This window comes from Indicator indicator, chromosome 22, assembly GCF_027791375.1.
Source record: "Indicator indicator isolate 239-I01 chromosome 22, UM_Iind_1.1, whole genome shotgun sequence".
In the NCBI taxonomy this organism is placed as follows: Eukaryota; Metazoa; Chordata; class Aves; order Piciformes; family Indicatoridae; genus Indicator; species Indicator indicator.
In genome coordinates, this window is record NC_072031.1 from 14,924,848 (window position 1) to 14,951,028 (window position 26,181).

The following is a 26,181-nucleotide window of genomic DNA, read 5'->3' on the forward strand; positions in this document are numbered from 1 at the left end:
CCCTGCCACCAGCGAGGGACCGGTGGAAGAGGCAGCACCCTGGGAGAGGAGTGGGGCCGGCCTGGGCTGTACCAGGAGCTGCCCTGCTGCAGGTGGGCACAGCGCTGCCCCCCGTGTCTCCCACCCCGAGCCCATTCTGGGCGGGCAGAGCCAGCGCCGGGTTTTCCCTCCTGCCAAACCCCAGCAAAACATGGGCAAATCAAGCCAGTGCCAGGTTTTCCTTCCTGCCAGACCCCAGCAAAATCTGGTTTGGCTGCTTGGGAGAGATGGAAGAGAATCCTCCAGACAGTGCCAGTGCCAGGTTTTCCCTCTGCCAGACTCCAGAAAAAAAACCAGCATGGCTGTATGGGAGAGACTGAATGGGATCCCCTCAAAGGCAGAGTCAGTGCCAGGTTCTCCCTCCTGCTGGTACCCTGGCAAAACCTGGCCTGGTTGTAAAGGAGAGATGGAATGGGATCCTCCAGGCTGAGCCATTTCTGGGTTTTCTCTTGTGCCAGATTCTGGCAAAACTCGACCTGGCCATATGGAAGACATGGAACAGGATTCACCAGGAAGAGCCAGCACTGGGTTTTCCTTCCTGCTGGGCCTAGCAGTAGAGAAGAGATGGGGTGGGATTCCTCGGGTAGATCCAGTGCCAGGTTTTTCCCCCTGTCAGGTTCCCAGTAAAACCCAGCCTGGCCATATGGGAGAGATGGAACAGGATCCTCTAGGGAGAGCCAGTGCTGGGTTTTCCTTCCTGCTGGGCCCCTAGTAAAACCTGGCCTGGCACAGAGGGATGGAATGGGATCCCTCGGCCCTCGATGGCTGCACAGGGGGGGAGGGGGGAGGGAGGGGCCGTGTAAAAGGGAGGGGTCCAGCAATGTTGTCTTACAGTGGGGCCGCCAGACCCCCTGAGGGTCCTGGCTCTCCATATCTCACACTGATCTGATCTGAGATGTTGCCTTCAGCAAACCTCACGGTGTCTGTCTGTATATACCTGTGGCGGAGAAAAGATAGGAAAACAAAAAAGAATTAAAAAAAAGAAAAAAAAAAAGAGAAAAAAAAAAGAAAAAAGCCAAAAATCAGCCTGCTGTTTGAAACACCACTCTGCATTTTCCCTTTCCTTCTGCCATCTCCTGTCTGTCTCCACCTTGCCCATCCCAGGATGCTTGGCTGGGCCGGTGGGTGCCCACTGGACTTCCCCATCCCATGGTCCTGCTCTCTGGGACACCCTAAAAACTCACCCTCCTCCCTCTGCTCAGCCTTATCAGCACCTCTGCAGCTCTTGATGGGGATGGGCTTTGCTCATGGGGCTTGTGCTGAATCCAAGACTCTGGGTGCTGAGTCCCAGAGCTCTGGGTGCTGAACCCCGTGGCTCTGGGTGCAAACCCCAGGCTCTGGGTCCAACCTCAGGCTCTGCATGTTGAACCCCAGGGATTTAGCCTGGTGCAAGAGGGTGCCAGCAGCTCAGAAATTACTTCCAGCCAGCAGCAGGGTTCTTGCTGGAGGAGGAGGAAGAGGCACTTGCTCCGCTCTCTGTGTGGCCCTGGGCTCACCCCTCGCTGCCCTGGGTGCCAGGTTTGCTCAGCTCCCTGACTTTCACTTTCCTGGCCGCCTTGGTGGAGCTGGGGAACTGCCCAGCACTAGGATCACCACCCCCCCGGCCATGTCCCTAGAGGGTGCCCCCCATGACTCCCTAGTCTGCACACACTCCCACCCTAGCACACGTAGCAAATCACCAATCCAGGATGAATCAACCCCAACTCTCATCCCAAAAACCCAGTCACCTGTGGGAGACATCCCACAAAGTTTGGGGGGGGCGGAGGGGGCACAGAGCTGCTCCCATCCATCCCTGTCCCCACAGGGTCAGCATCTGGTGTCCCTTATCAGCTGTCACATCCCCTCCGTCCCACCCAGTCCTCACCCTCAAGGTTTGCTGGCCACAAAATGTCTGTTGTTTCAGCAGCTTGCCTTGGACACAGGAGTGAAAAGAAACAAACAAAAACAAACACAAAAAAGAACTAAAAATAAGGGGGGGGGGGGGGAAGAGGGTAAAAAATAGAGGAAAAAATAGAGGGAAAAAAAGAGGGGGGAAAAAGGGGAGAAAGGGGAAAAAAGGGGGGGGAAGGGGCAAAAAGCAGAAAAATTAGGAAAAATGGGGGGAAAAGAGGGAAATAGCAAAATAAAAGGGAAAAAAGAGGGAAAAAAAAGGAAAAAGAGGAAAGAAAATAATAAAAAGAGAAAAAGAAGAAGGCAGAATAATAAAAATAATTAATTTAAAAGAAAAAAACCCACACAAACAGTAAAACTCCTGATGTCCTTGGCAGCATTGCCTGAAATCTGGCTATTTTTAGTGACATCTTGTACATATGACTGTAAAATGGTAACCCCCCGTGTGTATTATATATTGCCTCATTATATAGTGTATATATATGTATACATATACATATATATAATATATATGAAGACTGTAAATGTTAAGACTAGTGTTCTTATTAGTATATTGCTTCACACTGAAGATTGTGTGTAACAAGGCTGTTTCTAAAAGATGTTTATTTTCCTTAAGAGTTAAAAACAGGTCATTGCATTCAGAGCGTCAATAAAGATACAACGATTGTTTTGGAAGTACGTGGTGCCCCCCTCCTGGCCTCTCTTTTCCTCCCTTTTTGGGGTTTTGGGTTGTTTTGTTTTGCTGGGGGGGGTGGGGTGTGCCAGCTCCTGTCTGTTTTGGTGGTGGTAGGGTGTGCCAGCTTCTGCCTGCCACTTTGTCTCCAGGTGCCACTGAGGGTCTTCACAGTCTCACAGTACATTCGAGGTTGGAAGGGACCTCCAGAGATCATCCAGTCCAACCCCCCCATGCCAGGGCAGGATCACTCAGAGTAGTCTGCACAGGAATTCATCCAGATGGGTTTTGAAAGTCTCCAGAGAAGGAAACTCTACAAGCTCCCTGGGCAGCCTGTTCCAGTGCTCTGTCACCCTCACTGTAAAGAAGTGTCTCCTCGTGTTGAGGTGAAATCTTCTATGGTCAGGCTTGCACCTGCTGTTCCTTGTCTTATTACTGTGCACCACCAAAAAGAGCTTGGCCCCCTCCACTTGACACCCACCCCTCAGATATTCATAGACATGGATGAGATCCCCTCTCATTTTGCTGGAGGGGATGCTGCAGCATGGGGATGGGGGTTTGGAGCAGGGAAGCAACACTGCCCAGGTGAGGAAGGGGTGTTTGGAGTTCCCCATCTCTGCCACCCCTGTGTCTCCTTTCCCCATTTCTGCCACCCTTGTGTCTCTCATAGCAACCTCTTGCACAAGAGGGTGGAAGTTGAGGCATAGGAAGTTCGATGGAAACATGAGAAGAAATTTTTTCTCTGAGAGGGTGATAGAACACTGGAACAGGCTGCCTGGGGGGGTTGTGGAGTCTCTCTCCCTGGAGATACTCAAAATCCACCTGGAAGCCCCTAACATTCTGTGATTCTGTGTCTCCATCCAGCCCATACAGCAAGGTAGGACCCAAATTTGGAGTTGCCCAACCAAATCAAAGAATCACAGGATGTTAGAGGTTGGAAGGGATCTTGAAAGCTCATCCAGTCCAACCCCCACTGCCAGGGCAGCATCACCTTGAGTAGGTCACACAGGAATGCGTCCAGGCAGGTTTTGAATGTCTGCAGAGAAGGAGACTCCACAACCTCTCTGGGCAGCCTGCTCCAGTGTTTTGTCACCCTCACAGTGAAAAAGCTTTTCCTTATGTAAAGGGTGTCCAGACAGGGTGTGTCCTTTGTCCCCAGGTACAGCCAGGCTCTGTGTGCCCCCCAGCTTCAGTGTCCCCACTCGATCCCAAGGCCAGCACACACCAGTATAAATAATCAGCTTTAATAGTCTGTACAAAACTCTCCAGCTATGAAAATACCGTTTAAAAACGCAAGGCAGGGGGCTGGGGGAGGGGCTATGTACAAGTTGGGGTGAAGCAAGGGGATAGGGGTACCCACTAGCCCCCTCCGAGTCTCACACCACTCTGCCATCCCTTCTCCAAAAAAGCTCAGGAACAGCCATGCCTGGGGGCAGTGACAGCTCCTAACTGGGGAGACTGGTCAGTTCTGGGGGTGGGGGCAGGGTAAGCTGGGGATGAAGTCCTCTTGCATCCCATGGGCACGGTTGGGGAAGAGAGTCCTTAGCTGCCACCATGGGGGTCAAACCCCACAACGGGGGCGAAGCTGAGCCTCCCATGCAAGACCCGCGGGAGGAGGGAGAGGGGATAGAGCAAGGACAACCAGGAGAGGAGGATGAGGACGCCCTCCCTACCCTGTGCGGGGCACTGAGGGATGACTAGGGGCACCGGGAGGTACTGGATGGCACTGGGGCCAGACTGCTGAAGCATCCCAGTGCCATGCAATACTGTGACAGTGTCACTAGAGGTCCCCACGTCCCATCACCGAAATGGGCTGAGCACAGGGACAGAGCCAAGGGGTGGCCAAGCCCATTCAGGGTGACCCACACGTGGCTGTCCCATGCTGGGAACCTCCATGGGCATCACCAGTGGCACTGGGCATCGCCCTGCCCCTCCTCATTCGCCCACCCCCTCTCCTTAAAAACTGCTCCCTCACACCATCCTGCAGAAGGGACTTCCACTCTGAGGGGAAACTGAGGCACGCACATCCTTGTCACCCCAGCCACCCCCCAGAGCCAAGGCAGGCGAGGAGCAGGGCTGGTAGCGTGCCCTTGGTCAGCCTGACGTGACAGTAGTGCCGCTGGCCAGGTTGATGATCATCTGCTGGCAGTCATGCAGTGTCCGTTTGTCGCCCAGCCTCTCCAGGGTGCGGGCAGCCTCGGCCAGCATGCCCACGCCTTGGCCTGGTCCTGAGAGGAAGCTGGGTGGGAGGTAGCAGCAGGCCAGGAGCAGAGCTTCATCATTCTCCCGTGGTGTGGGGTGGCTCTCCGGCTCACCAGCTGCGAGGGAGAGTCGGTGTCAGCATCAAGGGTACCTACCACTGGAAGGCACCAACCCTCCCTTGGGTGCTGTGGCTCTTCACCCACCCCAGAGCAGGTGCCACCACCCAAGCATAGGCAGGAACCTGCCATGCCCTGCTGCCAAGCGCTCCTGAGGTGCTGCAGGTGGGGAGCAGTGCCCCACCCTGTGGCCCACCTGTTTTGCTTCCCTGCACCCCTCTCCTCCGCAGGCTGCGGTCCAGCATCTGGTGGGTACGTGTAGGGCTGGCCCGGGCCATGAGCCTGGCAGTGGCTTCGTGCAGGAAAACCTGGACAAGGGGAGGATGATGAGCACAGCAGTGCACAGGGGACAAGGGGACACGGGGGGATGAGGTGCTGGGGGCTCACCCGGTGCATGGCAGGGCGGAGGGTCTGGGCCAGGCGCCGGAGGCTGCTGAGGTCCTGCTGGAAGCCGCGGAGCTCCAGGGCAGAGGCCTGGTAGAGGCAGCTGCGCTGCTGGCTGACCGTCATCTGCTGCTGCCACAGGTTGGTGCGGGTGACCAGGAGCAGGTCACACAGCAAGAACTGGACCGCCTGGGGCAAGGGGAGCTGGGTCAGTGTGTGGGACGGACAGACAGGTGGACAGACAGACACGACGGTGTGGGGTGGACAAGGAGGTCCCTGCGGGCAGGCGTGGCTGCATGGGACCCCCGCTGGGCTGCACGGCAGGGGCATTGCACTCCCAGTCTGACACATGCAATGCAACTACAATGCACCCCTGCGAGGGCCCGGGGCACCTCCCGCCAGGGCTGGGAGCACCTCACACCAGGGCTGGGGGAACCTCCCACCAGGGCTAGGGGCACCACATACCAGGGCTTGGCACTCCCACTCCACCCAGGCTGGGCAGATACCTTGTCCCCAGCCCTACTCACCTTGTCGATGGTGCCCTTGGTGGGGCTGCCCAGCTCCAGGCTCTCCCGTAGGCAGGCACTGGCCTTCTCACAGTGGTTCAGACTGGCCTGGCTCCCATCCTGCTTGCTCAGCATGGCCCGGATGGCTTGGAAGGAGTGCAAGGCAGCGCGGGGCAGGGGCTTGCTGCAAGTGGGGAATAGGGTCAGTGCAGAGCCCTCACTGGGCACAGGTGGTGTTCTGCTCTGGGGACACTGGGAAGTATGGCCACACTGCTCAGAGTGTTAGTAACAAGGTCAAGCAGGCCAGCAGTGTCCTGGTTTGCATCAGGAATAGTGTGACCGGGGCACTGTACTTGGCACTGGTGAGGCCACACCTTGAATGCTGGATTCAGTTTTGGGCCCCTGTCTACAAGAAGGACATTGAGGTGCTGAAGCACGTCCAGAGAAGTGCAATGAAGCTGATGAAGGCTTTGGAGAACAGGGATGGTGAGGAGCAGCTGAGGACCTGGGGATGTTTAGCCTGGAGAAAAGGAGGCTGAGGGGAGACCTTCTGGCTATCTGCAACTCCCTGAGAGGAGTTTGGAGCAAGGTGAGGGTTGGCCTCTTCTCCCAAGGAACAAGTGATAGGACAAGAGGAAAAGGCCTCAAATTGTGCCAGGGGAGGTTTAGGTTGGATGTGAGGAATAATTTTTTCCCCCAAGGGTAGTCAAGCCATGGAGCAGGCTGCCCAGGCTAGTGGTAGGCTCCCTATCCCTGCAGGGCTTTCAAAGCTGTGCAGATGTGATGCTGAGGGACATGATGACCTTGGGTTAAGACTAATTAATTTTAAAGGCTTTTTCCAATCAAAACAATCCTATGATTCTAAGGGCTGTGCCAAGACAAAACGGAAGGAAAATGTGTGAAGAGTTGCCACCCCTCTCTCCCCAGTGCCCCCCAGCACTCACTCAGAGCTCTGCAGTGCCCGGGGCATGGTCTCCACCAGCGGGTAGAGACGCTCAGCCCCCTCCTCGTCCCCCTGCAGCCAGTGAATAACTGTGCCAATGATGGACGCCCACCACTTGGACACAGGGTCGGTGCCTGCAAGGTGAGAAGGGATATGGGAGCGGGATGTCCACTAGCCCTGTGGCTCCCTGCTATGATGCATCCCCAAGGGGAGGGAGGACATTCTGGCCTCACCTGTGACAGCAGCCAAGCCTGAGCTGATGCAGGGTGTGGGGCTGGGTGTGCCGCTGACATTAGAGCATCCATTGAGGAGCTGGAGGTACTCCAGAGCACGGGAGAAGCGCCTGCCAGGAGAGGGGCCATGAGTGGGGCTGGCCCCATGGTGGGTAGAGGGAGCAGGATGCCCACACTGGCACTTACCCCTCACTCTGGGCAGCAGGGCGGCCAGGCTCAGGCATGGCCACGCAGCACAAGGCTTTCTCCAGAAGGTGCTCACGGAAGAGCTGAGTGACCTGCGCCAGAGGGTCCACTGTGGCACAAAGGGATGGTGAGCAGGTACATCCCCACCCTGAAACAGAGGGCTTAGGGGTGCCAGGGGTGGTGGGGTACCTGGGTTGCCAGCAGAGCTGTAGATGGTCTCCCTTGGGACGCCCTTGACGGCCCAGTCACCATCAACAAAGAAGCGGTGGCCCAAGGGGTGGCAAAGCCACTGCATGGCCGGGGGCACAGCCCCAGCATGGGACAGAGCTACGCGCCGGGCACTGCAGAGGAAGGGTCGCTGGAGGGAGAGTGGGGAGTAAGAGAAGCAGTGAGGGGCACAGGAGACCCCCTCTGCCCCAGGGTGGAGGGGGCTGCTCCACACTCACAGCCAAGAAGTGGAAGCAGCGGTGCAGGCTGGCCTTGACCCGCAGGGCAGCTGCCACATAGATCTCAGCCAGGGCAGCCACGGAGATGGCATCGCCAGCACACTCAGCCAAGTTGACGGCGCTTAGTGCCAGGTTGATGGCCAGCAGGTGCCCCCCAGCCTGCTTCCCTGCAGAGATGGAAAGGGATGAGCAGCTCAGGAATGGAGATGAGGACTCAGGGATGAGGATGTAAGGCTCAGGAATGGAGATGAGGGCTCAGAAATGGAGATGAGGGCTCAGGGATGAGGATGTAAGGCTCAGGAACAAAGACGAGGGACTCAAGGACAGAGACAGGGAGCTCAGGGATGGGGACAAAGGGTTCAGGGACAGGAATGGGGTCTCAAGGATGGAGATGGGGGTTCAAGGATGGAGGTCTTCAGGATGGGTATGGAGGTCTCAGGGATGAGGACAGGGACAGGGGTCTCAGGCACAGTAATGGGACACTCAAGGAAGGACATGGGGGGCTCAGGAACCAACACAGGAAACTCAGGGATGGAGATGGTGTCTCAGGGACAATGCAGGGCATAGGGGTCCCACCCCCTCGCCCCCCCATAGCATGGGGCTATACCTGAGAGGTGCAGCTGGTGCAGGCGGTGGTAGGCCATTGCGGCATCGCGGGCACTCTGCTGGACGTGGGCGGGGGGTGGGGGGTCGGGACGCAGCCTCCCTGCGCGGGCAGCCAGCCAGCGAACCACCCAGAGGCGCTGCAGCAGGTGCCGCAGCAGGGTCCACAGCAGGCTGCAGGCCAGGTCCCCGTGGGAGGCGGGCAGAGGGCGGCCCAGTGCCCCCAGCGCCGTCCGCAGGTGCTGGGCACCCTGGGCAAAGTCCCCCTGACAGTGGAGAAAGGGGTCAGAGGGGACAGCAGCAGGGGTGGGACCAGTGGGGGGAAATCATAGACTGGTTTGGGTTGGAAAGGACACCTCCCACCAGCCCAGGCTGCTCAAGACTTCATCCAGGTTGGCCTTGGACACCTCCAGGGAGGAGGGATCCATAACCTTCCTGGGCAACCTGTTCCAGTGTCTGTCCACCCTCACTGTGAAGAATGGTGACACTGCAAAATGCTGTGGGGCAAGGGGCTGGGGCTCACCCGGTCGAGGTCGAGGTCAGCCTGCCGACGGTGCCGCCAGAAGAGGACAGAGGGCTCGGAGTGGGGGCGGGTGACAGGCTCCCCGAAAACGAAGAGCCTCACCACCGCCCCCAGCACCAGCGCCGTGTTCAGGGCCCAGAATGCCAGCGTGGGCCACAGCCACTGTGACCACGTCCATGGCTCCTCTGTGTGGGGAGGAGCAAGTCAGCACCACCCCACACTGTGCCCACCCCATGCTCTTCATCCCAGGAGCCCTCACCTCATGCCCACCCCAGAAGCCTTCACTCCAGTGGTGTCCATCCCAACAACCTCCACCCAATAGCCTCAGCCCCATGTCCACTTCAGCATCTTCCACCCGAATCATCTCCCATCTCAGACCTACCCTGTGACCTCTCTCCTAATGGCCTTCACCCCATGTCCACTATGATCAAATCACCTTCATGCCAACAGCCTCCATCCCAACAGCTTTCAACCCCAACAGCATCCATCTTGATGGTCTCCACCTCAAAAGCCTCCAGCCCATGCCCACCCCAACAGCCTCCACCCCAACAGCCTCATGCCAACCTTGACAGCCACTGCCCCACACCCTTCCCAACAGCCCTCATCCCAGTGTCCTCTACCTCTGTGCCAACCCCAACAACCACCAGGCTGATAGCCTCCATCCCAACATCTGCCACTTCCAAAACCCCTACCCCACACCAGGGCTTACCCATGGTGCCAGACTGAGCCATGATGCTCCTGCTGGGGCCACTGGTGCCTGGGTTTCCCACAGGGGCTGGGGCACCAGAGCCCCGGAGGAGGGAGGCCAGGGGGTTGAAGGAGAGGCAGAGGAAGACAAAGGCGCAGAGGGCCATGCGGGAGCGGTCCAGCATGCCCTGGCTGCTGGGCGAGGGTGGAGGCTGCTCCTGCTTCATCTGCACAGGGAGAGCTGCCATGAGCCCCAGGGCATGGGCATGGGGCATGGGTATGTGATATAGGGCATGGCACGGGGCACAGGCATGGAACAAGGGGTACAGGGCATAGGGCATGGTTATGGGGTGCAGGTATGGGGTACAGGGCATGGGATACAGAGCATGGTCCTGGGTATGGGCATTGGACACAGGTGCTTCCAATAGGACATGGGGCACGGTGATGGGGCACAGGGCATGAAATGTAGGGTACAGGCATGTGGCACAGAGCACATACTGGGGCACAGTGCATGGGATGTGGGTACAGGGCATGGGTGCAGCAACCCAGTGCAGTCCAGAATGCCTCTCTGCAGCCCTAGACTGCATGAGGAGCAGCCCCAGAGAGCAAGACCAGAGCTTTCAGCTCCTTTCCCCATGCCAGCATCAAGTACACTATGCCCTTGGTACCCTCAGTGTTACACAGCAGAGCTGCCCACTCAGGGTGGTGGGATCCCTCCCCAGAGCTCCCTCACACCTTGTCATGCTCACAGAGGGGGCTGTCAGGCTCCGAGTCACTGCTGCTGTTGCTGCTGGTCCCACTGAGCGAAAGCAGGCTGCTGTGGGACGGCGATCCCACGTCCGAGGGTGGTGGGGTCAACATCTCCATCACCTCCGCCTTCACCACCTCCATGGGGGCCTCCGCCTTGGCCCCACTGCTGCAGGAGGCCACCAGGTCCTTCAGGGACTCTGTGGGGAGTAGAGTGGGTTGAGAAGCACTGGCAGGGGTCTGGCAGCTGCGGTGCCAAGGCTGAACCCTCCCTAGGACCTGCCCTTCCACTCACGGTTCTTCTGCACGGCCATCTTCAGAGCAAGGTTCTCCTGCTTCAGCTTCTGGTTGCTCTGCTGCAGGAAGCGGATGTACTCGATGGCCTTCCGCAGCACTGCGGACTTGTTGAGCTGCTGACAGACAGGGACAGCTCAGTCCAAACACTGGGGACAGTGCCCCCCTTGCCCAGCCCTTGTCCCACATCGCCCAGGCTCCCACCTTGGCCTCGGTGCCCACCACGAGGTCCTTGAGCTCCACGATCTTGTCGTTGATGGAGGAGCGGTAGCGCTTCTCGATGGCGTTGTGTGCCGTGCGCTTCTCCCCCCGGCTCTGCGCCAGTGCCGGCTTCCCACTGGGTGCCAGCCGGTTGATGGGCAGCTTCTCGGCATCCACCACCAGCGGCACCGTGGCCAGGATGGTTCCTCCGCTCACCAGGGCCTGTGGGAATGTGGGGTGAGGTTGATGAGGGTTCCCAAGCATTCTCCCACCCCGGTGCTCCCCAGCGGTGGGACCCTACTGGCACCTGCAGTGGGGTGGCAGAGCCACTGGTGGTGGTGGCCAGGGAGGTGATGCTGGAGCTCTTGGCACTGCCAGCGTCTGTCTTGACAGCTGTCAGCAGCAAGGAGTCAGCCTTGATGAAATGGGGCTGCAGCAAGACCTGGGGGACAGAAGAAGGGTCAGTGGAGCTGGTGGGCAATGGAACCCCCTCCCACACACCTGGCTCTGGGCTTACCGGCACCGGCTGGATCTGGGATGAGATGGGTTGTGGGGCAGCAGAGGCCAGGAGCTGCTGAGGTGCCACGCTCTGCACTGGGCCAGGCAGTGCCACAGGCTGGGCTGGCTGTGATGTTGGCAGGGGACTGGGCACGGTCTGCCCTGCACCCCCAGGCTGCACAGCTGGGCACAGAGCAGAGCACAGCATTACCAGAACAAGCTTACCTGGGCACTCCCATCCTACATGGGGATGCATCCTTCCCATTCCAGCCTCCCACAAGAAGTCCCCACCTGGGGAGCCCCTAACCCTTTCCACACCCCCAAATCCTCACCAGAGAAGCTGTGCTGATTCTGGTAGCCCCCCAGGGGCTGGGACTTGAACTGGTTGGCAGATGCAGGGACGAAGCTGGGGGCCAGCATGACACCAGGCTGGGGCTGGCTGCTGGGTACAGCCACAGGCTCCTCCTTGACACCTGGGGCCGGTGCTGGCAGCAGCGGGGCGGGGGGCTGTGGGGTGAAGGTCGCCATCCCGGGGGGTCCTGGGTAGACGCTGCCGGTGGGGGGAGCAGGGGGAGGTTTGTTGGGCCCCATGTAGGCGCCAAGGGTGCTTGGAGCTGGGGGCAGCGCCGGGGGCAGCCCCGGTGGCATGGTGGTGTCAGGGGCACCGAAGGGTGAGTCGAAGAGCCCCGGGAAGTCATTGTCAGGTGTGTTGATCAGCTGGAGCATGTCTGCAAAACAGCCCCCCCCACCATGCCATCAGTGGCTGCCCCAGACAGGCACTTCCCCAAGGGGGCCCCCCAAAGCTCTAAGGGACCCCAGGTTGTCCCCACACTGCCCAGCCCACAGCTGGGCATGGATCTCTCCATAAACCAGGGATAAAATTCCCCAAGAGCGCAGGAATCTGATGTGCCCTTCCAGCCACCCTACCAGTGGGGGAACTGAGGCAGGGGGCTCATAATGTCATAATGGCCACCAGCTGCCAGAGGTTTTTAGCCCGATATGGGGGTGACAGAGTGGATTTGAGCCTGGTTCTGAGGTTGAGGGAGGCAGAGAGGAGCCTGTGCCAGCTAGTTTATTTATCCTGTACTGGAAACGCCAAAGTCCCCCAAAGTATCACTGGGAGGGTATGATGGGACTGGGACAGAGAGGTGGCACACCCAGGATGTGTCAGACCCCCATGTCAGGGGTGCCTACCCACAGCACCCCTCTTGGGAGGGCAGCTGGGCAAGCACAGGGTTAAATTAACTTGGGTAGAGGGCTGCCCCACTCAGTGGGACCTGGGTGCCCCGGGATGTCCCCACCAACATGAGGTGCTCCAAGACACTCCCACCAGATCTGCCCAAGATGTCCCTGTGGTGGTACCTCCAGGCACACAGACCTTGGATGTCCCCACTCTGGCACCCCCAGGAACACAGACCAAAGGATGCCCCCACCACAGTACTCCTGGAGTGCACAGATGCTGGGGTACCCCCATCATAGCACCGTCAGGGTGCACAAACCCCTAGATGCCCCCACCATGGTGCCCCTGGAGTGCCCAGACCCCAGGGTACCCCCTTGGTGGTACCTCCAGGGTGCACACACCTCAGGGTGCCTGCGGATCCCCCAGGCACAGGAACCTTGGATGTCCCCACTGTGGTACCCCCAAGAGCACAGACCTCGGGGTCCCCACTGCAGTAACCCCAGGATTCCCACCCCTGGGATGGCTCCCCAGAGGTGCACACCCCCCAGACACCAACCATGGGGTGCAATACTCCAAGAGGAGCCTCAACAGTGAGCCTGCCAAGCGAGGAGGAGGAGGAAGGCGGCGAGGAAGGGGCTACCTTTGCAGGGATACTCCATGCCGGTGGGCACCGCGGGGGTCCCAGGAGCAGGCTGTGGCCCTCGCTCAGCCCCACAGCGGCCGTGTGGCAGCAGCAGGATGTTTTAAAGCCACGTTCTAGCCTCCTCCCCAGCAGCCCGTAGCCCTCCCCAACGCTGCCCGTGCCAGGGCTGGATCGAAGCTGGCGGTGGGGTGATGTGACTCCGCCAATCGCTGCCCTCCGCCCCCAGCCAGCCCTGCAGCCGCGCCAAGGTGAGCCCGACAGAGGGTTACTCGCGGGCACCCTGCCGTAACCTGCCAGGCCCCCGGTTACTTGGGGCCAGCCACCGTTAACTCCTTCCCCCCATCGCCCCCCACGTCCAGCCAGCCCCACGTGATGCTTCTCGCCGGTGCCCGGAGGAAATGCCCTGCAAGAACCCCATGTGCAGCCCCATGTGCCCACTGAGAGACATCCAGCTCTTGGCATCTCTCCCTGCACGAGTGGGTTTCCTTCTGGGGGGACCTCTTAGTCTCAACCCCACCAGCTTACGACACACTCCCGCCAAGGCTCCTCTTTGATCCAGGGGCAAGTTTGGGGGTACAGAGAGGGGGTGCTCCCTCCCGGTCTCCCTGCTGCCCATCCTCAGGAGCGGGCATGTCTCTCCCAACCCACCCACCAGACAATTCTACACTGTGGTACCTGCTGCCACCCATGCCATGAGCATGGCACCCAGTGGTGCCACAGTTGCCCCCACCCTGCTGCTTCAGCCCACTGGGAGTCTGTGTGGCAAAGCCACATAGCTGTAGGTCCTGGTGGGCACAGGACACCCACACCCATGGATGTGGATCCCACAATCAGCCTGGAATGGGCACAGGGACAATCCACGGCCACCTAGGAACCAGTGGCAAACAGCGTGGGGGGAACCATGGGGTAGAAGGTGGCCATGATAGCCATGATGCAAAAGGCCATGGTGAAACCCCAAGGTGGCAGAACCTCATGCCAAAACCTTGCCAGAGGAAGGCAAGTGGCACCTGGATTTGCGGTGATCTGCCTTGACTTCCACTGGGATGAGGCTCCAGCCCTGGGATGCCACCTTCAGAAGAAAGCTTCCCTGCTATAGAGCAGGCATCACAGGGCTCAGTGTCTGCCTCACCACATGCTCCACCAGCTCTGCCGGTCTGCTTTGGATGGCACAGACTGGCAGAGCCAGTGGGGCATGCAGTGAGACCGGGCACTGGGGCTGGCCAAGGGCTAGCAAACCCCGTTTTTGTCTAAAGCCATGGTAAGACTGCACCGGGCATCAGCAAGACCTCGGTGCCATGGTGGTGAGGAGAGGGTGCTCTTAGGGAACAAGTCCCCTTGGTTCTGGGGACTGGGTCTCCTTGGGAATAGGTCCCCTTGGCACCGGGGAATGGGTCCCTTTGGGAATGCGCCCTCTGAGCACCACCCCTCCCACCCTCTGAGCACCCTCCATTCCACGCGCGGTGGGTGCTGGTGGGCCCCAGCCGCAGGGATGCTCCGTTCAGCCCCAAGGGCCGCTGTAGGAACCTCCCCCCGCCTCTTCACCCCATCCCGGTTGGATGGCTCGGGGAATCCAGGCGTCCTGGAGGGAATGACCGGGAGTAACCCCGGCGGTGATGTCACGGAGGGGGCGGGGCTGGAGGTGACACCATGCTGAGGGGGAGGGGGGGGTGTTGAGTGAGCCCGTCGGGGTTCTTCCAGCACCGGCAACTCCTTCCCGGAGGTCCTGGTGACCCGCACCCCGCCACCCCCCCTTGGACTCTTCTCCCCCCCTAGCCCCCTGCCATGGGCCAGCCACCGGTAACGGAACCAGCAGCCCATTACCGACCCGCGCTCCTGCAGCTCGGTGGGTTCCAACCACCACCCCAAGCGCGGCACCGAGCCCGCTTCTCCGGCCATGCACCTAGTCCCGGTTATGCACCTAACCCGCTCCCCGCCGTCATATCACGGTTCCCGGTTCCATGACCATGCATCCAGCCTGGTCTCCTCATGTCCGGTCATGCACAGAGCCTGGTCTAGCCGTGCACCGACCTCCGGTATTGCACCGAGCACAGCCCCACGGTCGTGCATTGAGCCCCAGTTTTATCTCCGGCCCGGTGCCAGCCATGCACCGAACCTCAGTACTGCACCGAGCACAGCCCCCCGGCCATGCACCAGGCCCCAGTTTTCCATCCGCCCGGTCCCGGCCGTGCACCGAACCCAGGTTTGTCCCCATCCCGGCCCCACTCGCCGCTGCCCGGGTCGGGACGCACCGTCAATGTCGCTGAGCAGGGCCGTGTCGATGTCGCTGGCCCCGGAGAGGCCGAGGGACGGCGACAGCCCTTCCAGGGCCGCATCGTCGAAGCCGAGGGTGCTCATCCCGGCGGCGGCAGGTCGCGGGCTGCGGCGGCGACTCTAGGAGCGGCGGGGCCGCCCGCCCGCCATGGCCGCGCTGGCCCGGGGAGAGGGAGGAACGGGACGAGCCACCAAGTTGCTCCCGCGAACCGTGCCCAGACCTGCTACCGGGCAAGGGAGGGTCGGCGGGAGGGAGGGATGGAGGCGGATCCGCCGCTGCGGCCCGCCCCAGGGCCGCCTCCCCGCACCGCACCGCTGCATCGAGCAGAGACCGTCGGCGGTACCGGGCAAGGACTCCTCGGCTGTATCGGGCAGGGACCTCCTGGCTGCACCGGGCAGGGACCCCCTGGCTGTATCGGGTAGGGACCCCCTGGCTGCACCGGCGAGGCAGCCGGTGCACCAGGAGCAAGGCAGGCTGAAGTTCTGAGCAGGGCAGCAGTCCCTTGGGGAAGTCACCAAGCTCTTGGGACAGTCACCGAGCCCTGGGGATCGGTACCAAGTCCTAGGAACAGTCACCAACCCCTGGGGACAGTCACTGAGCCCTCGGGATGTAACCCAGCCCTTGGGACGGGCACCAAATACCTGGACTGGGAATTAAAGACCATTTAGCCCAGATCGGTGCACACAGGAGCAGACAGAAAAACCAAGGGTGTCGAGAAGGTGGTGGCCACAGCTACAGATGCCCCCAGCACCTCGTGGAGGCCATGTGCCAGGGTGAGCTTGGGCCGCTGTCTCAATTTTCCAGGCTCCTGTGGGTCCTGCCACAGAAGCAGGCTATGGACATCTACATTTCCCCCCCAGCTCTGAGATCCAGAGCACCTCCCAGCACTGTTACCAACCATGGCATGGTCCAGGGTGGGAGGAGCTCCCATGGCCCCAGTTAGGGGATGCCAAAGCAGGTATGCTGCCCTGTGAGCCCCAGCTGAGCCCAGGCACCCTGAGCTGTGGCAAACCACTGGAGCCATTGGGAGCAGCCCTGTGGGTGCCCGTGGGTGGTGAATCTCAGAGTGGGGATCTCATGTCAGAGTGAGCCCATGCCACCATGCCCTGCAGAGCTGAGGGAGGGGGGGAGGGGGGTTGGCTTGCTGCTGGGAACAATTTGGGAAAAGAAAATACTCTCCAACATTGGCCCTCTTCTAGTCTGCCCTCTCCTCTTTGCACCACTGAGCACAGTCTGAGGGTACCTGTGCATTAACCCTGACTGCACCATGAAAACCTCCCCCAATGCCTTGCTGGCTCTCACAGGGGGGTACAATGGACAGCCCTGTGTCATACGGGGGTCCCTGCATGGCATAGGGCACCCTGGTGTGATGTGGAACTCACTGGGGTCCACACAGAGCATCCTGTGTGTGCACACGGTGGGTGGCAGAGCCATGGGCACACAACCCTGCCAGTCTGACTGCACTCTCACCCCAAGTTGAGCCTCCTGGTGCTAGGGATGTTAACCTGTGGTCAAGCTGGATTGAGCCCAGAATGTCCTGGCACAGCTCCATGCTGATGGCTGGGGCAGTGTCACTCACATGCAGGCCACTGACAGCTGCTGGGACATCGCTCACCCACAGCAAGCATTGTTAGAGACAAACCCTCCACGAGATTCCCAACCTGCTGTGGGGCTTTCCCCACATTTTTATTGGGGTGATCAGGGAGAAACTGGGCTCCGTGGCAGTGGGAGGGTTCCCTTTGCTTTCAGGAAAGCCCTTGCAGCAGTGGGTGTGCTGCAGGAGGAGAGAGCAGCTTCCAGGGCTGGGGAGATGAAGGTGCCATGGCCCCAGGAGACTTTAGGGCATCCTCGTGAGAGTCATCCCCCTTTAACAACCCAGGCAAGACCCAGGTGCCCAGCCTGGGGAAAAGCCACACATATAAACATGACTTTGCTTTCACACAAGGTGCAGGCAGAGCCAGATTTTGCAGGACACATTCCCTGAGCCTGAGGATCTGTGCACCCCAGGGACCTCCACATGATGCTTGCCCTGCTCCGGGGGACCAAAGCAAATCCTCAGCACCCTCTGTGCAGGATGGAAGTACGGAGCACCCTCGGCGGCGCGCCGGGTTTGGAGGCCGATAGATGCCGGGCGGGGTGGGGCTCCCCGGGGTTGCGGAGTAGGGAAAACCCCGCCCGTAGGACCAGGGCCACGCAGCCAATAAGAGCGGCGGCCCGGAGTGGAGTGATTCTGCATCACGGCTCAGGGCCCGCGATTACATCATACCGGTCCTGCGGGGATGGCAGCGGGTCCACGTGGTTGCTCCGGAGTCACTCAGACGTTTTTCCTGAGCGCAGCCTGAGGAGGAAACCACAGGGATGAGATGGAAAACAAACCGGCCCCCCAGGGTGGCTGGGCTTTGGCCACCGAGCCGGACGGGCAGGCTCGAGCGGCTGCAGCGGGCTCGGGCGGCTGCATCAGGGCTGGTTGGCAGCACAGGGCTCGCTGGTGGCACGGAGCGTTGTCCTGAGTCACACTGGTGGCAGCGGCAGGCTCTGCGTCGCGCTGTGCTGGAGCTGCAGAGTACAAATGTGGCAGCTTCAGGCTCCCTACGTGGAGCAACCCTCCCTCATCCTGCTGCCCCTCTGCTCCCCCAAAATGCCGTGCCCCAGATGGAAACAAGCTCCTCAGAGGGATACACGCCCTCTGGACATTTGTCACCTGCCAGTACACCTTAACCCTGCTCTGAAATCAGCCAAGCCCAGGGCAGCCCCACTCCCAGCCTCAGCATCCTACATGCTCCAGGGGTTGGTTTGTTTTGCTCTGGCAGAGCATGGCATTAATCATTAATTTGTGTTGCAAACAGATTGAAAGCCTCTTCTCTCCTTCACTACCTGTGACTCTGCCCTGTCAACTACCCCTTCCTGAGCCATGGCTTGGGTAAACACACAGCTGGGGTCAGTGGCACTCCAAAGCACTGTACAGCCCCCGCTCTGGGGTTATTTACCCTGAAGTGAAATGGGAAGAGACAAATGCACACATGGCTACTTCCCGTTCACACCAGGAGCCAAACTTGGTGCCCAGTGCTGAAAAGCAGTGACACAGAATCACATCATGGTGGGGGCTGGAAGGGACCTCTGGAGATCATCCAGTCCAACCTGCCTGTTAAAGGGTCTCCCACAGCAGGTTCCCCAGGATCACAATGGACAGGTGGGTTTGGAATCTCTCCATGGGACTCCCAAACCTGTCTGGGCAGCCAGCTCCAGGGCTCCAGCACCCTCACAGCAAAGAAGTTTTTTTTTTTTTTTCTGTTCATATGGAACCTCCTGGGTTCTAGTTTGTGTCTGTTGGCCCTTGTCCTGTCACTGGGCACCACAGGAAAGTCTGGCTCCATTCTCTTGACCCCCACCCTTTAGCTCTTGCTGAGCATTGAGAAGATTCTCTCTCAGATTGCTCTTCTCCAAACTAAACAGCCCCAAGGTCTCTCAGCCTTTCCTCATAAGGGAGAAGCTCCATGTGTCCAAGGGACACATACCTTGGCTGAGGCTCAGCCAGTACTGGGCTCAGCAGTAGGCTCTGTGGTGGGGGCTCAGCAGCCTGCAGTGGAGGGCAGTGATCTGCAGAAGTCCCCAGCCCATGCCAGGAGCTCACATGGTCTCTGCAGAAGCAGGTTTGGAGGCAAGAAGCCATCAGGGTTCACAAACACAGGAAAGTGATACTTGGTTTCAGGACTCAGGTGTCACCATTTGTTGGAGGCTGGGGGGGCACAGGTGTGAAATATCCACACCTTGCTCCTGCTCTTACACTCTTCCCTCAGCACCTGCTTTGGCCCCTGTTGGAGACAGAATTTGGGGCTGAGGAAGATCTCTGCTCTGGCAGCCTCTGCCTTGCAGAGCACTGAAATGTCTGACCCAGTGCTTTTTGTGTGATTTCTGCTTTGCCAGGGCAGTGGCAGCTCCACACCTTTCTCAGCAGAGCTGGGCTCAGAACCTACCCAAAAGTCCCCAGCGCAGAGGGCTGGTGAACAACCCAGAGCAGAGCTGCATTTCACACATGCTCAGCTGCAGCTACAAGGAGGGCAAACCCATCTTTCAGGTTCTGCCACACACAACCCCCTTCCCCCAAAGCAGCTTCTAAACCACAGACCACTGTTTTTGATCTTTGTGTGTGGGATGGAGAGTATCATTCAAAGTGAGACCAGAGCTGGAGTACTGGGTCCAGTTCTGGGCTCCCCAGTTCAATAGAGACAGGGAACTACTGGAGAGAGTCCAGCAGGAGCTACAGAGATGCTGAGCGGCCTGGAGCACCCCTGTGAGGAGGAAAGGCTGAGAGCCTTGGGGCTGTTGAGCCTGGAGAAGAGCAGCCTGAGGGGATTTGATCAATGCTCAACAAGAGCTAAAGGGTGGGGGGCAAGAGGCTGAGGCCAGACTCTTTTCTGTGGTGCCCACAGGACACCACAGGGGATAGGACAAGGGGAAATGGGCACAAGCTGGAACACAGGAGGTTCCATCTGAACAGGAGGAAAAAATTGGTGTGAGGGTACCAAGAGGGGTTGTGGAGTCTCTTTTTCTGAAGAGATTACAAACCCACCTGGCCATTGTGATCCTGAGCAGCCTGCTGTGGTGCCCCTGATTTAGCAGTGGGGTTGGACTGGATGATCTCCAGAGGTCCCTTCTAACCCTCCCCATGCTGTGATTCTGTGTTTCTGTAAAGTAACACCATGTCACTTCTCCAGGGTTCCTAGATAACTGCTCATCCTTCTCTGCCCATCACAACCACTGCCACAAATTAGGATGTTGGAACGAATTCCTGGCTGATGAGTCAGGAAAAGTCACCCATTGCTTGGGCTGGAAACATCTCCTGCATTGCAGTGCACAACAGCTCCTTCCCCATCACTTTCTAGGTCACCAAGCACCAAGGTCACGCAGTTACCCCCTGAGGACCATCTGGCAAGCCCTGCAACTTGGGCAGGTGTTGTACCAAGCACCAGGGTTGTTACTTGTGTGCTTGTCCGCTGTCAGCCTTAAAAGATGTGCCAAGACCTTCATAAAGGCACAGAGCATCTTCAGCTGGGAACAGCCTTCTCCTGGCGAGAAGACCTGGGCCTCTGTCATCTGGAGGACACTGAGGGTCTAGTTGCAGATGTCCCTGCTGGCTGCAGCAGGGGTGGACTGGGTGACCTTTAAAGGTCCTTTCCAGCCCACCCCAGCCTGTGATTCAATGGTCCCCAGAAGCCTGTGTTGCATTTTGACATGTGAGATTCATCCCTTTGCGTTGGGGCTGGGCGGTGAAGCAGAGCAAGACACCACCTGAGAGACGGACAGACAGACAGACAGATGCCACCTTTCCAGGTCACACTAGTAGTGTCTTTATTGGAGTATCTCACATGCAGGAACCAAAGTAGAGATGATTTCTGGAGCAAGTTAAACAATGGCAGATTAATAAGGTTGTCTTGTCCTTAACGTAAACACTTTCTACGTGAATACAGCAACGGTTTTAGTGTTGAGTTTCTCTGCTTGTGGTGTATTTTGTTTCTCTTTACATATTCAATCTCTTTAAACAGTTATGTCATCCCCCTTCTCCCCATACCCCATTCCCAAACAAAAAAATATCCAATATCTTCAGTAAATAAATATTATCCACTTTGATCTGGAAAGCCTACAGCTGTAATATACAGAGAAGCTCTTACAGGGGTTACATTTGTAGGGTTAATGACAGCTCATCGTAACATGTACAGAGTGAGGAGCTCGTGCTCATAAAAACACAGAGCAGGGTGGGATGGTTGGCATAGCTTTGCCATGGGCTAAAGAGAACCAGCATCAGAGCTCCCAGCTGGCTCTGGCTGAAACACAACCTCACCTCTTCCCCAGGATGGGGAAGAAACCTGGGGCATGGTGTGGGGAGCCTGGGGCTGGCACAGCCTACTCTGGGGGCTGCAGTTTGGGAGGGATGAGTGGGAAGGTGCTGTGTGGGCACCAGGCAAGGGGATTTGTGCCTTCTCTCCTTGCTAGTGGGCAAGGGTGGGTGGGTGCCCCCATCAGCTGAAGAGTTACCTCCCAGAAGGCCATAAATTCACTCACTGATTGCATGCCTCATTATTTCCACAAAAATAACAGTCATGAGCATTTTTTTTCCAGGGTAGGCTCCCCAAGCCTTGTGTTTGGTGTTCTGGAGGTAAAAAATGACTGAGCTGGCTGAGGCTGGACTAGGGATGGAGATAGCACAAGCAGTTCCCACTCTACAGGACTCCCAACAGCCATGAGAGACTGGGCAAGTCATCAGATGATAAAGACTGTTGGAAACACTGTTGTGCTTGCTCTCCTGGTCTGCATGTCCTGTCCTTATGGGTGAAAGCTGGAGAGCATTGAATAGGGAGGCACAGGAACAGGCTGGGTTGGCCGGGGGAGCATTGACCCCGATCCTGCAGCAGCTTCACCCCTGCCCCGGGCTGAAACCACTGCCCGGATCTGTTCTTCCATCACTGGAGGAAAGTCTCTCTCCACCCCAGTCAGCTCTGCAGAGCCTTCCACTGAGGAGTGGAAACAGTTCAGTGCACCCCATAATAAAAAAGCCAAATGAACAGAAGACCCCCCCACACTAAAATCCTTCTTCAGCTTGGAGGTGTAAAACCAGCCCTGGAAATGGCAGAGCTGGTTTGATCAGCACATTCCAGAGACAGAGGCTGCGATCCTTGCAAGGGGGAAAGGTACTTGGGAGGCTACGTAGAGGGTCCCAGTAAGGACCAGTCTCTGCATTTATGCTGTTCCCTTTATGAGACACCATGCTAGGGTTTTATGAGCAACTCTCCTATGAGCCTTACCTACATACTAAACACCCTAAATGTCTGTACAGCACATTGTTAGCTACTACACCTGCCAAAGATGCAGCTGGAATCTACACATGACAATTAAAAAAACCCAAACAAACAATCCCCCCCTCGAGGAAATATTTAAATAGAAACCATTTCATTTCTTACATCTCAGCACATGACAGGTTAACAGAAGAGGTTAAAAAACACACTCGAAAGGAACAACAACAAAAAATATATATTGACCAAAAAAAAATATTTTAACCTGGAGAAGGGTTTGATTAGAACTTACAAAGGACCCCCATAATAATTTAGTGTCATTGAGTGTCAAGCTGTGATTCCTACTACACCTAGAAAGCATCTGGGATGTTATTTTCTGGTGGGAAGTGGAGCAGGCTGTGGCTCCATCCCTCTTCTCACAAGCATTGGAGCCACCCAAGGCCTCTGCCCCACTTGCACAGAGGAAGCACTTCAGAGTGAAAGCGAAGGAAGAATAAATCAAAAGGTTGGTCCTCGAAGTGAAAACGCCCTTCCCTTTCCCTCCAACAGCTTTTTTGCAGCCTACAAGAGGATGGAGAAGATGAGAGATCCTGATACAGGACATTAGGGAAGCTCTGGCACAGCTCTGACTTTTGTTACAGAAGGTTTGGGCTAAACCACCAACGTTCTGCCACCTGCTCTGTCCCCTTCGGTGCTTCCAGCCCCTAAGAGCCAGGTCTGGTGGGTGCAGGCTCCAAACTGAACTCATGGCAGAGCTGTGCTTTAACCAGACCCATCAAAGACCCCACCACAAGGATGTTTAGCCCCAGGCTGAGCACACACCACCCAAGGAAAGCATCTCCTGAGTGCTGCCCTACTTCCAGGCAAGATACCTGCCACCCCCTGCAAAGAGTGCCCTGGAATTCCAGCAGAGAACAGTGGGGTGTCAGTGGGGATTGTGGGGTGCCTGAGGTTGCCAGCACAGAAAAGAGGGTCCCTTGAGTTGTGCCAACACAAACTCCTCATCTCCCCTCAGCCCCAACCATTTTGCTTCATCTCTTTTCCTCTCTGGCTGGAGGGAGCAGTCACTGACAGCTCCATGAGATCTTCCAGAAAGGGACCTGACTCTCTTTATAGCAACAACCTGAGAGTCCCAGGATGGGTTTAGCATGACAGAAAGAAGCAGCATTAACAGCACACACACACAGCCCCCTTTTTGCTTGGGGGTGGGGGAAGAAGGGCCAGGAATGAGGCTCTGCAGGGTGGCTCGATGACAGCCTGGTGCTACCCTTGCCACTCAGCATCATTTGACAACGTCCCCATGCCTGAGCAATGAGATTATCTCCTCTGGCTTGGCAGGGAAGCTGGATTAACACGCTTAGAATCACCTGATGTGGCCATTTACAGGGTCAACGTGCTTCAAGGATTTAGGAGAGAACATACAAACTTAAAACACCCATGGAGCTTTTTGCATTGACAGGAACACCAACAGTTCACTCTGTGCTGGCAAGACTGCCCAGGCAACCACCAGACATTGTCTGAAATCCAATCAGCATCATGAGAGAAGTTTCCTCGGGTTTCTGGGAGCTGGTGGCCACATCTGATGTATTGCAACAAGGCGGGAGCTGACAGCAGGGTGTCTGGCATTGGGCTCACCTTGTGTTAAGCAGGGAGGGCAGTGGGTGAGAGCACATACATGCAGCCAAGGCAGACTGTCCTGGCACTTGCCATTAGCCACAGAGAAGATGAAACATAGAGAAACCCTCTGCAGACCCACGTGGAAGGGCTTCAGATGGAGAGAGGGTCAGCAAGTGGGGAGAAGAGGCAGCTTGATCCATCCTAAGCTATCTCCAGCATTACACTGATTTTCCCCAGCCACCTGCAAGCCATGCAGTGAGCTATGGAGCAGTGATGAGGTGCCAAGGCAGTGCTAGGGGGTGGCAGAGCAGCATGACCTGGGCCCAGCTACATATGGAGGGATCCCAGAAGAGGATGCAGACAAAGGACAGAAGAGAGGATGCACAGGGACACCACAGAGCAAGGTCTGACCTGGAACAGCCTGGAAATCCTGCACCAACCAACACTTCCCTCTAAAGATGAACATGATCCCTCCTTGCAAGAGCACCAGTGCTGCCATTGGGCCACTTGGTAAGAGGTTTTATGTGTTGCAGCCTACCAAAGTGTGGTGCACCCTAGAGAGCTGAATAACTATGCTGAGATAAAAACTTTGATCACCTTCCCATCAGCAGTTTATAGCACAGCTCCTTGGTCTAGAACAGCTTCTGAGAGAGCTCAATATACACCAGCATCCTGGGAGGCTCAGGCATGCCAAGTCAGAACCAAGTGGCTGGCTGCCCAAGACAATGAACACCCTGAGGAAGAGGGGCTGCAGTTCTGCTGCCTGCCTGGGCATTCATTTGATCAAGTGCCTTTGTCAGGAGATTCTCCCTGCCATGCAGTGTTCAGCTCTCTTTTTGACCCTGCCATCTTGCACCACTGGCTTCCTACCAAGGAACACACTGGGGGCTGCAGTGATGGCTGGAGCTGCCTGCTCCAGCTCTGCTCTTCAGCCCAGCCAGGCAGGCACACATGCTGGAATCCCTTCTGGCAGCTCCAGGAAGAGCAGCACTCTCAGCCATACCTCTGGAATATGCTTATTGGAACAGGCAGGAGGGAGACTGCAGACCCAGAGGACCTGGGAGTTACTAAAGGGGCAGAGGTAGCAGAGGATACTCCAGAAATGACAAATAGCACAGCCACAATCATCCAACACTTCCTCAGGCCCAAAGCTAGGAGGAAAGGAGGAGTTTCACTTTTAGCACAGGCAGGCAGGGCTAATCCCTCCATGGTAGCCATCTCCCTCAGCATCTCATACAAGTGTCTGTGAGGTTTGCCTCTTTTTCTCCTCACACCTACCAGCAAGAGCCAGCACATCTATCCTACCAGGCATGGGAGGGAATCCAGGAATCTCAGTTCACACCCAGTCCATGAGCAAGTCCCATCCATCTGCATGGATGGTACTGACACTAAGCCGAGACAAACGTAGAGCTCTACAGTTACTGAAAAAGGAATCTGAGGTAAGGAAGAAAATAACTCAGCTATTTTAAAAGGCAACCACACTAGAAAAAAAGTCCTGATGTGTGAATGCTCTCCCAAAGAGCAAAATGCTTCATGCACTTAACGATACAGCATCCATTTAGCTCCGTGTTCCTCATTCTCCTCAACTGCCAGAGCTACTGGACACAGCCTACAGACTGCTTTAAATCAGAGCAAGCCCAGATAAAAAAACACAAGGAAAAAAATACCCTGTGAGTGTTGGAACATGAAGGGGGTGGGGGGGAGGGGCGGGGAGGGAAGCGACCACCATATGGTACTGGGAGATGTGAGTGGGAGAGTAAAAGATTTTAACTTGTGAAGCACATGTTGAAAGGGGAACAGTTGCTCCTTGCTGCCGAATCCGACACGAAAGCCAACAGATTACCATTCCATCTAAAAATAAAGCCCCGCTCCTCCCGAACATTCCAGCTCAGTCAATTACATGCTGATCGACAGAGCACTCTACTTGGCAGGACCTGCTTACAGAAGAGGATGATCCCTACAGAAATTGAAGGGCAAGGCTGCTCTCTCTCTCTCTCCCCCCCCCCGCCCCGGGCTTTTGTTTCAAGGCGGTGTGACGTACTCATGCATTCTAAAGGGGTTTTTCAGCATCGAGAGCTGGTTTTGTGTAGCTGGGATAGGAAGGAGGGGATTAAGCGAGGGCTGGAGAATCGTGGTCTGGCAGGAACAGTGTTGGACTGAAACGGAAAGAGTCAGAGCTTGTGGGAGTAGTGGATTGTTTGGGGAAGGCTCGCGGGGAAGGAGAAGCCATGTATGAAATTGAGGGGGGTAAGGGGGGAGGGGGTCATCGTTAGCCAAGTAGTGTGGGAGGACAAAGTGGCCGTACAGCGACATTCGCCCGCAGAGCGGCGGCTGGCAGCGATCTTCACAGTGCAAAGAGGGCGTCCTCCGAGCGCTCCTGCTTTTTCCTGCCGGAAGGGTTTGTTGGAGGGGTTGGGGCTTCCAGGGGAGGGGATGGCAGATTGGGAACCATCTCCGCCGCTTTGGCTCGCTCTTCTAAAAATTTGTCAAACTCTGCAATGCAAAACAAA

The 26,181-nt window shown here is 57.3% G+C and overlaps 2 protein-coding genes across 5 annotated transcripts in view; both read right to left on the reverse strand.

Annotated features, from left to right (window-relative positions):
* Positions 1-4,656: 4,656 nt before the first annotated feature.
* On the reverse strand, positions 4,657-15,349 carry SREBF1 (sterol regulatory element binding transcription factor 1). Its single transcript, XM_054390877.1, has 20 exons — positions 15,244-15,349; positions 11,504-11,899; positions 11,191-11,354; positions 10,981-11,115; positions 10,677-10,895; positions 10,474-10,588; positions 10,167-10,378; positions 9,496-9,658; positions 9,100-9,138; positions 8,745-8,929; positions 8,226-8,487; positions 7,619-7,785; positions 7,362-7,530; positions 7,173-7,281; positions 6,987-7,096; positions 6,755-6,887; positions 5,832-5,994; positions 5,308-5,493; positions 5,105-5,228; positions 4,657-4,920 (listed from the first exon to the last, which is right to left on the reverse strand). Exons 1-20 carry the CDS (start codon positions 15,347-15,349, stop codon positions 4,697-4,699), a joined length of 3,381 nt encoding a protein of 1,126 aa, XP_054246852.1. The 3' UTR covers positions 4,657-4,696.
* A 10,666-nt stretch (positions 15,350-26,015) lies between these two features.
* TOM1L2 (target of myb1 like 2 membrane trafficking protein) overlaps positions 26,016-26,181 on the reverse strand; it is a 61,485-nt gene continuing 61,319 nt past the window's right edge. For all 4 annotated transcript variants that reach the window (XM_054390945.1, XM_054390948.1, XM_054390946.1 and 1 more), the window contains one exon: positions 26,016-26,164. In XM_054390945.1, coding sequence (XP_054246920.1) covers positions 26,016-26,164 — 149 coding nt within the window. The remainder of the gene's footprint in view (positions 26,165-26,181) is intronic.